Here is a 17,719-nt window from a genome sequence, read left to right on the forward strand (position 1 = left end):
ACTAAGCTTTTGAGGAGGAAAGAACTTGGCTAAGAAAGTCGTGACCAGCTTATCCCAAGAGTTTAGGCTATCTTTAGGTTGAGAATCCAACCATATTCTAGCTCTGTCTCTTATAGCAAACGGGAAAAGCATAAGCCTGTAGACCTTGGAGTCAACCCCATTTGTCTTAACAGTATCACAAATCTGCAAGAATTCAGTTAAGAACTGAAAAGGATCTTCTGATGGAAGTCCATAAAACTTGCAGTTCTGTTGCATCAGAGAAACTAATTGAGGCTTTAGCTCAAAATTGTTTGCTCCAATGGCAGGGATTGAGATGCTTCTTCCATGTAAGTTGGAATTTGGTGCAGTGAAGTCACCAAGCATCTTCCTTGCATTGTTATTATTTTCAGCCATGTCCCCTTTTTTTTTTTAAATTTCTGTCAGATTTTCTCCAGAGAGTTGTGCTTTAGCTTCCCTTAGCTTCCTCTTCAGAGTCCTTTCAGGTTCAGGATAAGCTTTAACAAGAATGTTCTTATCCTTGTTCCTGCTCATATGAAAAAGAAGAAAACAGAAAAGAAAATATGGAATCCTCTATGTCACAGTATAGAGATTCCTTATGTAAGTATAAGAAGAGAAGAATAGGGGAAGAAAAAGATGAGAATCCAAACACAGAGGGGAAGAGTAGGTTCAAATTCTTGGGTGGAAGAGAAGTGTTAGTAGATGAATAAATAATTAGAAGGAGGTGAGAGAGAAGAATTTTTGAAAATTAAATAAATTAAAATAAAAGTATTTTTGTTTTAATTTAAAAATCAAAGTTAAAATTCGAAAATAAGAAAAGAAATAAAATTAAAATTAAAAATTAAAATAATTAGTTAATTAAAAAGGAATTTTGAAAAAAAGGAAGGAGATTTTCGAAAATTAGAGAGAGAATTAGTTAGATAGTTTTGAAAAAGATATGATTGAAATTGTAAACTTTTAAAATCAAACAAAAAGTCAAGTGGTTAATTGAAAAAGATTTGAAAATCAAATTTTGAAAAGATAAGAAGTTAGAAAAGATTTTGAAATTAATTTTGAAAAAGATGTGATTGAAATTTATTTTGAAAAAGATTTGAAAAAGAAATTTAAAAAGATTTGATTTTGAAAATTAAAGCTGATTACTTGACTAACAAGAAACACAAAGATAGGATTTTAAAATTTAAAGATTGAACCTTTCTTATTAGGCAAGTAACAAACTTAAAATTTTTGAATCAATCACATTAATTGTTAGTAAAGATTTTGAAGTTATGAAACAAAATAAGAAAAAGATTTTTGAGAATCAAATTGAAATTTTCGAAAATATAAAAGAAAAAGTGAAAAAGATTTGATTTTTGAAAATGATTTGAAAAAGATAGAATTTTTAAATTGAAACTTTGATTTGACTCATAAGAAACAATTAAATTTTTAAAACTTTTGACTAAATCAAATCAAATTTTCGAAAATTATGAGTAAAATAAAGGAAAGATATTTTTTTTTATTTTTGAATTTTTAATGATGAGAGAGAAAAACACTAAATTGAAACAAAACATAAAAATTATGAATCAAAACAACTAATGCATGCAAGAACACTTTGAATGTCAAGAATCAAGATGAACACCAAGAACACTTTGAAGATCAAGATGAACATTAAGACTTATTTTTGAAAATTTTTAAGAAAAGAAAACATGCAAGACACCAAACTTTGAAATTTTTAATTTTTAGACACTATGAATACAAGAATGCATATGAAAAACAAGATGCAACACACAAGAAAATATGAAGATCAAATAAGAGGATTCATCAAGAACAACTTGAAAATCATGAAGAACAAATGCATGAGTTTACAAAAAATGCAAGAAAGTTTGAAAAATATGCAATTGACACCAAACTTACAATTTGACACAAGACTCAAACAAGAAACACAAAATTATTTTTGGTTTTATGATTTTATTAAAATTTTTTGTATTTTAAAAAATGGGTTCTAACTTATACCATGAAGATTCTAATATCTCGGACTCGGTCCCCTGTATTAGATATCTAAGAGATACTCATTCTGTCTCGTCTTCATGTAGAACGGAAGTGGTTGTCAGGCACGCGTTCATAGGTGAGAATGGTGATGAGCGTCACATAACCATCACATTCATCATGTTCTTGGGTGCGAATGAATATTTTAGAGTAGAAATAAGCTTGAATTGAATAGAAAAACAATAGTACTTTGCCTTATTACTCAAGGAACAGCAGAGCTCCACACCTTAATCTGTGGTGTGTAGAAACTCTACCGTTGAAAATACATAAGAACAAGGTCTAGGCATGGCCGAATGGCCAGCACCCAAAATGTGATCAAAGGATCAAAAGATAATCCAAAGATGTAAATACAATAGTAAAAAGTCCTATTTATACTAAACTAGTTACTAGGGTTTACAGAGATAAGTAAATGATGCAGAAATCCACTTACGGGGCCCACTTGGTGTGTGCTTGGGCTGAGCATTGAGCTTTACACGTGTATAGTTCTTCTTTGGAGTTAAACGCCAGTTTGTAACCTGTTTCTGGCGTTTAACTCTGCTTTGCAACCTGTTTCTGGCGTTTAACTCCAGAATAGGGCAGAGAGCTGGCGTTAAACGCCAGTTTGCATCATCTAAACTCGGGAAAAGTATGGACTATTATATATTTCTGGAAAGCCCTGGATGTCTACTTTCAAACGCAATTGAGAGCGCGCCATTTAGACTTCTGTAGCTCCAGAAAATCCACTTTGAGTGCAGGAAGGTCAGAATCCAACAGCATCTGCAGTCCTTCTTCAGCCTCTGAATCTGATTTTTGCTCAAGTCCCTCAATTTCAGCCAAAAATTACCTGAAATCATAGAAAAATACACAAACTCATAGTAAAGTCCATAAATGTAATTTTTATTTAAAAACTAATAAAAAATATTAAAAACTAACAAAATTATGCTAAAAACTATGTAAAAATGATGCCAAAAAGTGTATAAATTATCCGCTAATCACAACACCAACTTAAATTGTTGCTTGTCTCCAAGCAACTGAAAATCAAATAGGATAAAAAGAAGAGAATATACTATAAATTCTAAAATATCAATGAAACTTAGCTCCAATCAGATGAGCGGGACTAGTAGCTTTTTGCTTCTAGAATAGTTTTGGCATCTCACTTTATCCATTGAAGTTCAGAATGATTGGTATCTATAGGAACTTAGAATTCAGATAGTGTTATTGATTCTCCTAGTTCAGTATGTTGATTCTTGAACACAGCTACTTTATGAGTCTTGGCCGTGGCCCTAAGCACTTTGTTTTCCAGTATTACCACCGGATACATAAATGCCACAGACACATAACTGGGTGAACCTTTTCAGATTGTGACTCAGCTTTGCTAAAGTCTCCAATTAGAGGTATCCAGGGTTCTTAAGCACACTCTTTTTTGCTTTGGACCTCGACTTTAACCGCTCAGTCTCAAGTTTTCACTTGACACCTTCACGCCACAAGCACATGGTTAGGGACAGCTCGGTTTAGCCGCTTAGGCCAGGATTTTATTCCTTTAGGCCCTCCTATCCACTGATGCTCAAAGCCTTGGATCCTTTTTATTACCCTTGCCTTTTGGTTTTAAGGGCTATTGGCTTTTTGCTCTTGCCTTTTGGTTTAAAGAGCTTTTGGCTTTTTTGCTTCCTTTTTCTTTTTCTTTCTGTTTTTTTTTTTGCCATTTTTCTTTTCTCTTTTTTTTTTCTCGCAAGCTTTTGTATTCACTGCTTTTTCTTGCTTCAAGAATCATTTTTATGATTTTTCAGATCATCAAATAGCATTTCTCCTTTTTCATCATTCTTTCAAGAGCCAACATATTTAACATTCATAAACAACAATTTCAAAAGACATATGCACTGTTCAAGCATTCATTCAGAAAACAAAAAGCATTGTCACCACATCAAAATAATTAAACTAGTTTCAAGGATGAATTCGAAATCATGTACTTCTTGTTATTTTGTAATTAAAACATTTTTCATTTAAGAGAGGTGATGGACTCATAGGACATTCATAGCTTTAAGACATAGACACTTAGACACTAATGAACATATAGTAAAGACATAAACATAAATAAACATGAAGCATAATAAACGAAAAATAGGAAAATAAGAACAAGGAGATTAAGGAACGGGTCCACCTTAGTGAGGGTGGTGTCTTCCTCTTCTTGAAGAACCAATGGTGCTCTTGAGCTCCTCTATGTCTCTTCCTTGTCTTTGTTACTCCTCCCTCATAGCTCTTTGATCTTCTCTAATTTCATGGAGGATGATGGAGTGCTCTTGGTGGTCCACCCTTAGTTGTCCCATGTTGGAACTTAATTCTCCTAGGGAGGTGTTGATTTGATCCCAATAGTTTTGTAGAGGGAAGTGCATCCCTTGAGGCATCTCAGGGATTTCATGGTGAGGAATTTCCTCATGCTCTTGTTGTGGTCCATGATCTCTTGTTTGTTCCATCCTTTTCTTAGTGATGGGCTTGTCCTCATCAATGAGAATGTCTCTGGCCTTAGGTGCCATAAATGGTTATCAAAAAACAAAAAACAATGCTTTTACCACACTGAACTTAGAAGGTTTGCTCGCTCTCAAGCAAAAGAAGAAAGAAGTGAATAGAAGAAGAAGAAAATGGAGGAGATGGAGGTGTGTGAATGGTTTGGTCAAGGGGGTTTTAGGTGATTATGATGGTTTTAGGGGAGTAATGGAGGTGATTGGTGGAGGTTAATTGAGGAAGAATGTTATGAAAAGGTGTGAAGAGGAGAGAAGAAGTGGTGGGATCCTGTGGGTCCAAGGATTTAACATCCCTGCTCCAATTAGGCGTGTAAAACGCCCTTGCTGTGCAATCCTAGTGTTTAACGCCAGACTGCTGCTTGTTTCTGGCGTTAAACGCCCAATGTAGCCTGTTTCTGGCGTTTAACGCCAGGTAGATGCTTATTTCTGGCGTTAAACGCCAGCTTGGTGCTTGTTTCTGGCGTTAAACGCCAGACAGATACTTGTTTCTGGCGTTTAAACGCCAGAATGCTCCTCCTCCAGAGTGTTCTGTTTTTAATGCTGTTTTTCATTTTGTTTTTGAATTTTCAGTAGTTTTTGTGACTCCACATGATCATCAACCTAATAAAACACGAAATAACAAAAAAAAAATAAAATAGATATGATTAAATAACATTGGGTTGCCTCCCAACAAGCACTTCTTTAATGTCAATAGCTTGACAGTGAGCTCTCATGGAGCCTCACAGATAATCAGAGCAAGGTTGGAACCTCCCAACACCAAACTTAGAGTTTGAATGTGGGGGTGCAACACCAAACTTAGAGTTTGGTTGTGGCCTCTCAACACCAAACTTAGAGTTTGACTGTGGGGGCTTTGGTTGACTCTGCAGTGAGAGAAGCTTTTCATGCTTCCTCTCCATGGTTACAGAAGGAGAACATTGAGTCTAAAACACAAGCTTGTCCTCATTCAGTTGAAGGACTAATTCTCCTTTGTCCACATCAATCACAGCTCTTGCTGTGGCTAGGAAGGGTCTTCCAAGGATGATGGATTCATCATCATCCTTCCCAGTGTCTAGGATTATTAAATCAGTAGGGATGTAAAGGCCTTTGACCTTTACTAACACGTCCTCTACCAGTCCATAAGCCTGTTTTCTTGAGTTGTCTGCCATCTCTAATGAGATTCTGGCAGCTTGCACCTCAAAGATCCCTAGTTTCTCCATTACAGAGAGTGGCATTAAGTTTATTCCTAACTCTAGGTCACACAGAGCCTTCTCAAAGGTCATGGTGCCTATGTTACAGGGAATTAGGAATTTACCAGGATTCTATTTCTTTTGAGGTAATAATTTCTACCTATCCAATGCATTTAGTTCATTGGTGAGCAAGGGAGGTTCATCTTTCCAAGTCTCTTTACCAAATAATTTGGCATTCAGCTTCATGATTGCACCAAGGTACTTAGCAACTTGCTCTTCAGTAACGTCTTCATTCTCTTTAGAAGAAGAATACTCATCAGAGCTCATGAAGGGCAGAAGGAGGTTCTATGGAATCTCTATAGTCTCTAGATGAGCCTCAGATTCCTTTGGTTCCTCAAAGAGAAACTCCTTATTGGTCACTGAACGTCCCAGGAGGTCTTCCTCACTAGGATTCACGTCTTTCTCCTCCCTTGTAGGTTCGGCCATGATGGTCAAATCAATGGCCTTGCACTTTCTCTTTGGATTTTCTTCTGTATTGCTTGGGAGAGTACTAGGGGGAGTTTCAGTGAACCTTTTACTCAGCTGGCCCACTTGTGCCTCCAAATTTCTAATGGAAGACCTTGTTTCATTCATGAAACTCACAGTGGCCTTAGATAGATCAGAGACTATATTTGCTAAGCCAGATGGATTCTGCTCAGAATTCTCTGTCTGTTGCTGAGTGGATGATGGAAAAGGTTTGCTATTGCTAAACCTGTTTTTTCCACCATTATTAAAGCCTTGTTGAGGCTTTTGTTGATTCTTCCATGAGAAATTTGGATGATTTCTCCATGAGGGATTATAGGTGTTTCCATAGGGTTCACCCATGTAATTCACCTCTACTATTGCAGGGTTCTCAGGATCATAAGCTTCTTCTTCAGAAGATACCTCTATAGTACTGTTGGACGATTCCTTCAATCCATTCAGACTCTGAAAGATCATATTGACTTGCTGAGTCAATATTTTATTCTGAGCCAATATGGCATTCAGAGTATCAATTTCAAGAACTCCCTTCCTCAGTGGTGTCCCATTACTCACAGGATTCCTTTCAGAAGTGTACATGAACTGGTTATTTGCAACCATGTCAATAAGTTCCTGAGCTTCTGCAGGTGTTTTCTTTAGGTGAATGGATCCACCTGCAGAATGGTCCAATGACATCTTTGATAATTCAGACAGACCATCATAGAATATATCTAGGATGGTCCATTCTTAAAGCATGTCAGAAGGACACTTTTGGTCAGTTGCTTGTATCTCTCCCAAGCTTCATAGAGGGATTCACCTTCTTTCTGTCTGAAGGTTTGAACATCCACTCTAAGCTTACTAAGCTTTTGAGGAGGAAAGAACTTGGCTAAGAAAGTCGTGACCAGCTTATCCCAAGAGTTCAGGCTATCTTTAGGTTGAGAATCCAACCATATTCTAGCTCTGTCTCTTACAACAAACGGGAAAAGCATAAGCCTGTAGACCTCGGAGTCAACCCCATTGGTCTTAACAGTATCACAGATCTGCAAGAATTCAGTTAAGAACTGAAAAGGATCTTCTGATGGAAGTCCATGAAACTTGCAGTTCTGTTGCATCAGAGAAACTAATTGAGACTTTAGCTCAAAATTGTTTGCTCCAATGGCAGGGATTGAGATGCTTCTTCCATGTAAGTTAGAATTTGGTGCAGTGAAGTCACCAAGCATCTTCCTTGCATTGTTATTATTTTCGGCCATGTCTACTTTTTTTTCGAAAATTTCTGTCAGATTTTTTCTAGAGAGTTGTGCTTTAGCTTCCCTTAGCTTCCTCTTCAGAGTCCTTTCAGGTTCAGAATCAGCTTCAACAAGAATGTTCTTATCCTTGTTCCTGCTCATATGAAAAAGAAGAAAACAGAAAAGAAAATATGGAATCCTCTATGTCACAGTATAGAGATTCCTTATGTAAGTATAAGAAGAGAAGAATAGAGGAAGGAAAAGATAAGAATCCAAACACAGAGGGGAAGAGTAGGTTCAAATTCTTGGGTGGAAGAGAAGTGTTAGTAGATGAATAAATAATTAGAAGGAGGTGAGAGAGAAGAATTTTTGAAAATTAAATAAATTAACATAAAAGTAAAAGTAAAAATTAAAATAATTAGTTAATTAAAAAGGAATTTTGAAAAAAAGGAAGGGGATTTTTGAAAATTAGAGAGAGAATTAGTTATGTAGTTTTGAAAAAGATATGATTGAAATAGTAAACTTTTAAAATCAAACAAAAAGTTAAGTGGTTAATTGAAAAGGATTTGAAAATCAAATTTCGAAAAGATAAGAAGTTAGAAAAGATTTTGAAATTAATTTTGAAAAAGATGTGATTGAAATTTATTTTGAAAAAGATTTGAAAAAGAAATTTAAAAAGATTTGATTTTGAAAATTAAAGCTGATTACTTGACTAACAAGAAACAAAAAGATAGGATTTTTAAATTTAAAGACTGAACCTTTCTTATTAGGCAAGTAACAAACTTAAAATTTTTGAATCAATCACATTAATTGTTAGTAAAGATTTTGAAGTTATGAAACAAAATAAGAAAAAGATTTTTGAGAATCAAATTGAAATTGTCAAAAATATAAAAGAAAAAGTGAAAAAGATTTGATTTTTGAAAAATATTTGAAAAAGATATAATTTTTAAATTGAAACTTTGATTTGACTCATAAGAAACAATTAAATTTTTAAAACTTTTGACTAAATCAAATCAAATTTTCGAAAATTATGAGTAAAATAAAGGAAAGATATTTTTTTATTTTTGAATTTTTAATGATGAGAGAGAAAAACACTAAATTGAAACAAAACATAAAAATTATGAATCAAAACAACTAATGCATGCAAGAACACTTTGAATGTCAAGATGAACACCAAGAACACTTTGAAGATCAAGATGAACATCAAGACTTATTTTTGAAAATTTTTAAGAAAAGAAAACATGCAAGACACCAACCTTAGAAATTTTTAATTTTTAGACACTATGAATGCAAGAATGCATATGAAAAACAAGATGCAACACACAACAAGAAAATATGAAGATCAAACAAGAGGATTCATCAAGAACAACTTGAAGATCATGAAGAACAAATGCATGAGTTTTCGAAAAATGCAAGAAAGTTTGAAAAATATGCAATTGACACCAAACTTACAATTTGACACAAGACTCAAACAAGAAACACAAAATTATTTTTGGTTTTATGATTTTATTAAAATTTTTTGTATTTTTCGAAAATTATTTGGAAAAAGAAAAATAAAGATTTCAAAATATTTAATAGGAATTCCAGGAATCTTGCAATGTTAGTCTAAAGCTCCAGTCCAGGAATTAGACATGGCTTACTAGCCAGCCAAGCTTTCATTGAAAGCTCCGGTCCAAAACACTAGACATGGCCAATGGCCAGCCAAGCTTCAGCAGAACATTACATTCAACAGCTAATTTGCTAAGAAAGACAAAGAAGCTCTTCTCTTGAGAATAAGTGAAACCTCGGTCCAAAAGATTAGACATGGCTTAACAGCCAGCCAGGATTCAACATATCTCTTGAAACTCTAGAATTCATTCTTAAAAATTCTGAAGAACATAGAATAATTTAATTTTGAAAATTTTTTTTATATATTTTTTGAAAATAAAAAATAATAAAAACAAAAAGCTTAAAATTAAAATAAAATTACCTAATCTGAGCAACAAGATGAACCGTCAGTTGTCCAAACTCGAACAATCCCCGGCAACGGCGCCAAAAACTTGGTGCACGAAATTGTGATCCTTAACAACGGCGCCAAAAACTTGGTGCTCGGAACGTAATTCACACACTTTGTCACAACTCCGCACAACTAACCAGCAAGTGCACTGGGTCGTCCAAGTAATAAACCTTACGTGAGTAAGGGTCGATCCCACGGAGATTGTCGGCTTGAAGCAAGCTATGGTCACCTTGTAAATCTCAGTCAGGCGGATTCAATTGGTTATGGGGATTTAATAATTAAAAGATAAATAAAACGTAAAATAAGGATAGAGATACTTATGTAATTCATTAGTGAGAATTTCAGATAAGCGTATAGAGTTGCTTAATTCCTCCTGAATCTCTGCTTTCCCACTGCTTTCATCCAATCCTTCATACTCCTTTCCATGGCAAGCTGTATGTTGGGCATCACCGTTGTCAATGGCTACATCCCGTCCTCTCTGTGAAAATGGTCCAATGCACTGTCACTGCATGGCTAATCATCTGTCGGTTCTCGATCATACTGGAATAGGATTTACTATCCTTTTGCGTCTGTCACTACGCCCAGCACTCGCGAGTTTGAAGCTCGTCACAGCCATCCCTTCCCATATCCTATTCGGAATACCACATACAAGGTTTAGACTTTCCGGATCTCAGGAATGGCTATCCATGGGTTCTAACTTATACCACGAAGACTCTAATATCTCGGACTCGGTCCCTTGTATTAGATATCTAAGAGATACTCATTCTGTCTCGTCTTCATGTAGAACGGAAGTGGTTGTCAGGCACGCGTTCATAGGTGAGAATGGTGATGAGCGTCACATAATCATCCCATTCATCCTGTTCTTGGGTGTGAATGAATATCTTAGAATAGGAATAAGCTTGAATTGAATAGAAAAACAATAGTACTTTGCATTAATACTCAAGGAACAGCAGAGCTCCACACCTTAATCTATGGTGTGTAGAAACTCTACCGTTGAAAATACATAAGAACAAGGTCTAGGCATGGCCGAATGGCCAACCCCCAAAATGTGATCAAAGGATCAAAAGATAATCCAAAGATGTAAATACAATAGTAAAAAGTCCTATTTATACTAAACTAGTTACTAGGGTTTACAGAGATAAGTAAATGATGCAGAAATCCACTTCCGGGGCCCACTTGGTGTGTGCTTTGGCTGAGCATTGAGCTTTACACGTGTAGAGGTCTTCCTTGGAGTTAAACGCCAGTTTGTAACCTGTTTCTGGCGTTTAACTTTGCTTTGCAACCTGTTTCTGGCGTTTAACTCCAGAATAGGGCAGAGAGCTGGCGTTAAACGCCAGTTTGCGTCATCTAAACTCGGAAAAAGTATGGACTATTATATATTGCTGGAAAGCCCTGGATGTCTACTTTCCAACGCAATTGAGAGCGCGCCATTTAGACTCCTGTAACTCCAGAAAATCCACTTTGAGTGCAGGGAGGTCAGAATCCAACAGCATCTGCAGTCCTTCTTCAGCCTCTGAATCTGATTTTTGCTCAAGTCCCTCAATTTCAGCCAGAAATTACCTGAAATCAAAGAAAAATACACAAACTCTTAGTAAAGTCCAGAAATGTAATTTTTATTTAAAAACTAATAAAAATATATTAAAAACTAACTAAATCATGCTAAAAACTATGTAAAAACAATGCCAAAAAGCGTATAAATTATCCGCTCATCACTTACTGTGACTCTGGCATATCTGCTCTGAACGGCGTGGTTGGCTTGCAATGCTATCGTCTTCGAGAACCAACTCCGTGAATCTAGGAAAATTCTATCCTAGACAACTAAATTGGCAGAAAAGTTTCAAAGACTTTTGCACTCATCTCTAATCGGAATGCATGCTTCTTCTTTCATTCTATTTTCACTCTTTTTTTCTCCTCTTCTTTACTTTAATCTTTAGCTTCTTTACTTTTATATTCTTTTAAGTTTTCTCTTTCTAAAACTATTTTGTCTTATCTCTTTTATTAAAAATTATTTCTCTCTATTATAATATACTATCAAATATAATACCCCTCTAGTCACCCAAAAAAAAAAAATGTAATACCCCTCTTTTCATGGAATAAAAAAAAAATCATAAAAAAAAATTAACCCTACCAGTGAAAATGGATAGGAAATGGGGAATTTAAGCTAAGGTCCTCCACTTTTGTCCTACATTTTACATAACAGATTTCCCCCAAATTCCCACCTATCCTCTTCCAATCCCCTTAACCCCCATACTCTCCACACTCCCTTGACCTTGAGTCGCTTCTCCAATGGCAATTACTTCAATAGCAGCAGCTGCTTCTTCATCAAAGCTATTTTGCCCGCATGCCCCTCCATCTTCATCTTCCACTTCCACTTCCACTTGCCTCTTCAGAACAGCCACCCACCTCTCCTCTTCTTTCCTCAAACCCTCCATAATCCTCCACTTAACTCCTTATTCCTCCTCCTCTGCCGTCACCACCACCACCACCACCACCCCCTACCGCCGCCGCTCCCACACTGTCCGCGCTGCCCGCGGCAAGTTTGAGCGCAAGAAGCCACACGTCAACATCGGCACCATAGGCCATGTCGACCACGGCAAGACCACCCTCACCGCCGCACTCACCATGGCCCTCGCCGCCCTCGGCAACAGCGCTCCCAAGAAATACGACGAGATTGACGCCGCCCCCGAGGAGCGCGCCCGCGGCATCACTATCAACACTGCTACCGTCGAGTACGAGACCGAGAACCGCCACTACGCCCACGTGGACTGCCCCGGCCACGCTGACTACGTCAAGAATATGATCACCGGTGCCGCACAAATGGACGGCGCCATCCTCGTCGTCTCCGGCGCCGACGGCCCCATGCCTCAGACCAAGGAGCACATCCTCCTCGCCAAGCAGGTTCTTGCTTGCAACCCCAGACACTCTGATTCAATGTGACATTCTTTTATGAGATGTTCCTGAACCATGTTTAATGTATGGTTTAGCAGAATTTATAGTCATTTATTCTTTGATTCTTTATAGTTTAACATTTTAGCATTACAAATTAAAATTACTGGTTTTGAATTCTGTAGAATATGCTTCAGGAGAATGTGGGACTTTCGATTACTCAATTCTCTGTTATGTTATTCATATCCAACTAACTAACTAACTGTTAGCACCGTTTGGCAGGTTGGTGTCCCCAACATGGTGGTTTTCCTCAACAAGCAGGACCAGGTGGATGATGAGGAGCTTCTTGAGCTTGTGGAGCTCGAGGTTCGTGAGCTTCTCTCCTCGTACGAGTTTCCCGGCGATGAAGTCCCCATTATCTCAGGTTCGGCCCTTCTAGCATTGGAAGCTTTGATGGCGAACCCTGCCATCAAGCGTGGTGACAACGAGTGGGTGGACAAGATTTATGCCCTCATGGATGCCGTGGATAACTACATTCCCATCCCTCAGCGCCAAACGGACCTTCCCTTCTTGCTTGCCATCGAAGATGTGTTCTCCATTACAGGTCGTGGGACTGTGGCTACCGGAAGGGTTGAGAGAGGGACTATTAAGGTTGGGGAAACTGTTGAGATTGTTGGTGTGAGGGAGACTAGGAGCACTACTGTCACTGGTGTGGAGATGTTCCAGAAGATTCTAGATGAGGCAATGGCTGGTGATAATGTGGGGTTGTTGCTTAGAGGTATTCAGAAGGTTGATATTCAAAGAGGAATGGTGTTAGCTAAGCCGGGGACTATTACCCCGCACACTAAGTTTTCTGCCATTGTGTATGTTTTGAAGAAGGAAGAAGGAGGGAGGCACTCACCATTCTTTGCTGGATACCGACCGCAGTTTTACATGAGGACCACTGATGTGACTGGGAAAGTGACGTCGATTATGAATGATAAGGATGAGGAGTCCAAGATGGTGATGCCAGGGGACAGGGTTAAGATGGTGGTGGAGCTTATAGTACCTGTGGCTTGTGAGCAAGGGATGAGGTTTGCTATTCGGGAAGGAGGGAAAACTGTGGGAGCTGGTGTCATCCAATCCATCATCGAGTGAGATTAGTAAGGACACAACTCAGATTTGGCTTCCGGATGCATGAATGGGTCTTTTTTATATGGTGGAGAAAGTTGCAAGTATCGGATTATGTTATATACAACTGATTTTTTTGGCCAGTTTACAGAACTTGATGCCATATGAATCCTGTTGCTTATATTTTCTAGGGTATTGTTAGATGATGTTTAGTCAAGTGTGATAATGATTTTTTTTTTTTTTTTGCTTTGTTTAACTTTCGTCTCTCATTATTTTTGTATCATCTGTTTATTGATTGAGCAAGATTCCATGAACAACTTTTGCTTGTGAGATTTTTTAAAGGGCTATAAACATTTAGTATTTTGTCCCATTCCAGTGATGCTAATGCTATGTTTAGGGGAATGAATTGAAGGGTGAATTCCTTCCCCTTGTTTAGCTGTAGGAATGGGACACTTTGCACCTTGCTTAGGAGTTAAATTAGAGGGAAGGCAAGCTAAATCCTCTTTATGTTAGGGTAGAAATTTTCACGACGAGTTTTATGGGTAAAATTATACATGGAGCTTATCTATGAAAGTTTTACCCTTAATATATTTTGAAATGATATAGTTGGTTCATGAAGTTGGTATTGCGATTTCCCCAAGACACTAGTGTTTATTCCTCTCCATTTCATTTGGTAAAGTTTCTACTGATATTTCATTATGGATGTGTAGGCCTCTATTGTAAATAAATATGAAAAGATAAATCATCTATATCCTTATCTTGATAGGCTATATTAAGCTATGAAATCATGTCGAATGTTCTCCACACACATAAGGGGGCATTATTGTGTTTAGAGCAGCAATGCATCCTGAGTAGTATTGATCAGTGACCACATCCTTACCTTGGATTCATAAGATGATTCTTTATCACATCCAAGATACTATTTTATGAGAAAAATTGCATAAACCTAGCCATCCTCTTTTACCTCTATATTTGGTTCATCTGGTAAGTACTTAGCTGATCTTTTGCATGAGCAAATATTCTCTTCATTTCTTGGTAGTTTTATGGCTGTTCATGAGTTAGGTTCTTGGAGGGCAGAGAAGAAAAGGGATTGACGCGTAAAAATTCTAACTCTTGTCTCCCTTTCTCTCCATATTCTGACATGCAAAATTCATGTTTGTACATGCCTCCTTATTTAGCTGAAGTATTGTTCCGGCTGGATAGGGTTTCATTGAGAAATCAATCTACAGCATACTCTCCAACTGAAGTTACTCGTTTGATTCGAATTTCCATTGGTTATGTAAAAGCAATAAAGGTTGCTCAACATAATTAGACTATAATTATGTTTTAGGGTATTTATTTATATTTTATTTGTTGTTTTATTATAAAACGGTTTTTTTCGTTGAACCACAGTTGAATTGGTTGACCAATAAATTAGTGAACCAGTAACTAGAGCGGTGATAAAACATTATTTTATGGTTTATCTTGTACTCAATTGAGTGGTTTTTATCAAGTCTTTGCACACTTATTCATACAGTTTTCATGATTTTACAATTCCTTTCCAATTCTACTCTATGATTGAAAACTTGCTTCCTAAGCCTTTAAATTGTGTATTTTTAATTCCCCTTTATACTATTTGATGCCGTGATCTGTGCGTTAAGTGTTTTCAGGCTTTATAGGGTAGGAATGGCTTAGAGGATGGAAAGGAAACATGCAAAATTGGAAGGAGCACAAGAAATAAAGGAGATAACCAGTGAGAAGCGATGCGTACGCTTGGCTCACGTGTGCGCGTGACACGCGAAGATGACCAGCGACGCGTACGCGTGACATGTGCTATCTGCAGAAATCACAGAAAACGTTGGGGCGATTTTGGGCTGAGTTTGGACCCAGTTTTCGGCCCAGAAACACAGACTAAAGCCAGGGGACGAGCAGAGACTCAACACACATTCTCATTCGCATAGTTTTAGTTTTAGTTTTGAATCTTAGAGAGAAATTACTACTTCTTGTAGGTTTCCTTCACATTCATAATTTTTCGAGTTTATGCTTTTTAATTTGCTTATTGAGAAGAGTTACTACATCCGTTGAAGTTTCATTATTCTAGTTTGTTTCCTTATTCCTTTACTCTTTTATTGCTTATTAACCCTGTTCAGATAAGTATGTTTATGGCTTTTGGAATTTATTAATGCAAAGAACTCTTTTTACCTTTAATTGATTTTCAGTTATTACTTTATTTAATTTATCATGTCTTCTTTTTATCCCCTTTATATGCTTGTGAACGTTATATTTATGTCAATGGAGTAGATTCCCCACTTGACTAGGAGTTGATTAAAAGGAAACCCTTGAGTTGGAATACTCAAGTATTAATTTTAATTGGAAGTTGTTGGCAGTCTCTCTAGTCTCTGACTCTTCCTTAGGAGAGGATTAGGACTTGGGATTCAGAGTTAGTTAGTTAGTTGATTGACTTTCCTTTATTCAGTAAGGGATAACTAAGTAGAATAACAACCTTTTACTATTACACTTGGGGAAGTCCAACAAGGATAGAACTTCCAATTAATCTTCTCCCGGTCAAGGCTTTTATTTTAATTAAATAAATTCTCTTGCTAATTTTCATTGCTTTAATTTACAATCATTTATTTTTTCCGTCCTCCAATCCTTAAAATTTCTCGGAAAATTCCTGACTAATAAAATAGCATTTCTTTGTCAACTCGTTGGGAGACGACCTGGGATTCCTACTCCCAGTATTTTTATTCTAATTTTGTGACAACCCTTTCTAAATTGATAAGCGGATTTTCGTCGGTTAAGAATTGTACTTACAACGCCGTTCTATTTATAAATTCTTAATCGGCTAATTTCTGCCACGTCAATTTTTGGCGCTGCTGCTGGGGAGTTGCAATTGCGTGCTAAATTATTAGTTGGTGTACATATTTTTAATTTTTGCATATTTTATTTTATTTCATGAAACTCACAGTGGCCTTAGATAGATCAGAGACTAAATTTGCTAAGCTAGATGGATTCTACTCAGAATTCTCTGTCTGTTGCTGAGTGGATGGTGGAAAAGGCTTGCTATTGCTAAACCTGTTTCTTCCACCATTATTAAAGCCTTGTTGAGGCTTTTGATCCTTCCATGAGAGATTTGGGTGATTTCTCCATGATGGATTGTAGGTGTTTCCATATGGTTCACCCATGTATTTTAACTCTGCTATTGCAGGGTTCTCAGGATCATAAGCTTCTTCCTCAGAAGATGCCTCTTGAGTACTGTTGGATGCAGCTTGCATTCCATTTAGACTCTGAGAAATCATATTGACTTGCCGAGTCAATATTTTATTCTGAGCCAATATGGCATTCAGAGTATCAATTTCAAGAACTCCCTTCTTCTTTGGCGTCCCATTACTCACAGGATTCCTCTCAGAAGTGTACATAAACTGGTTATTAGCAACCATGTCAATGAGTTCTTGAGCTTCTGCAGGTGTTTTGTTTAGGTGAATGGATCCGCCTGCAGAAGTATCCAATGACATCTTTGATAGCTCAGATAAACCATCATAGAATATATCCAGGATGGTCCATTCTGAAAGCATGTCAGAAGGACACTTTTTGGTCAGCTGCTTGTATCTTTCCCAAGCTTCATAGAGGGATTCACCTTCTTTCTGTCTGAAGGTTTGAACATCAGCTCTAAGCTTGCTCAGCTTTTGAGGAGGAAAGAACTTGGCTAAGAAAGCCGTGACCAGCTTATCCCAAGAGTTCAGGCTGTCTTTGGGTTGAGAGTCCAACCATATTCTAGCTCTGTCTCTTACAGCAAAAGGGAAAAGCATGAGCCTGTAGACTTCAGGATCTACTCCATTAGTCTTAACAGTATCACAGATCTGCAAGAATTCAGTTAAGAACTGAAAAGGATCTTCAGATGGAAGTCCATGAAACTTGCAGTTCTGCTGCATCAGAGAAACTAGCTGAGGTTTCAGCTCAAAATTGTTTGCTCCAATGGTAGGAATGGAGATGCTTCTTCCATGTAAATTGGAATTAGGTGCAGTAAAGTCACCAAGCATTCTCCTTGCATTATTGTTGTTGGGTTCGGCTACCATCTCCTTTACTTGTTCGAAATTTTCAATAAGGTTGTCTCTGGATTGTTGTAATTTAGCTTCTCTTAGTTTTCTCTTCAGAGTCCTTTCAGGTTCTGGATCAGCTTCAACAAGAATGCCTTTTTCTTTGTCCCTGCTCATAAGAAAGAGAGGAGAAAAAGAAAAGAAGAAGAATTCTCTATGTCACAGTAAAGAGGTTTCTTATTGTTAGTAGAAGAAGAAAAGGAATAGGGGTGAAGAAGAATGAAGAATCCAAACACAAAGGTGA

The 17,719-nt window shown here is 37.2% G+C and overlaps 1 protein-coding gene and 1 non-coding gene across 2 annotated transcripts; both read left to right on the top strand.

Moving 5' to 3' along the window:
- Positions 1-11,541: 11,541 nt before the first annotated feature.
- On the top strand, positions 11,542-13,716 carry LOC112722261 (elongation factor Tu, chloroplastic). The gene is made up of 2 exons (XM_025773247.3): positions 11,542-12,301; positions 12,572-13,716. Exons 1-2 carry the CDS (start codon positions 11,690-11,692, stop codon positions 13,424-13,426), a joined length of 1,467 nt encoding a protein of 488 aa, XP_025629032.1. The 5' UTR covers positions 11,542-11,689; the 3' UTR covers positions 13,427-13,716.
- Positions 13,717-16,947: 3,231 nt separating this feature from the next.
- On the top strand, positions 16,948-17,055 carry LOC112724918 (small nucleolar RNA R71). The gene has a single exon (XR_003164057.1). It is a non-coding gene; the product is annotated as a small nucleolar RNA R71 (small nucleolar RNA).
- The last annotated feature ends 664 nt before the right edge of the window (positions 17,056-17,719 follow it).

This window comes from Arachis hypogaea, chromosome 11 (genome assembly GCF_003086295.3).
Source record: "Arachis hypogaea cultivar Tifrunner chromosome 11, arahy.Tifrunner.gnm2.J5K5, whole genome shotgun sequence".
NCBI classification, from domain to species: domain Eukaryota; kingdom Viridiplantae; phylum Streptophyta; class Magnoliopsida; order Fabales; family Fabaceae; genus Arachis; species Arachis hypogaea.

Excerpts from the sequence above, each read along its gene's own strand:
- LOC112722261 (XM_025773247.3), top strand. The coding sequence starts at position 11,690 with ATGGCAATTACTTCAATAGCAGCAGCTGCTTCTTCATCAAAGCTATTT. Across the intron at positions 12,302-12,571 it reads ACATCCTCCTCGCCAAGCAG|GTTGGTGTCCCCAACATGGT; the intron begins GTTCTTGCTTGC and ends ACCGTTTGGCAG.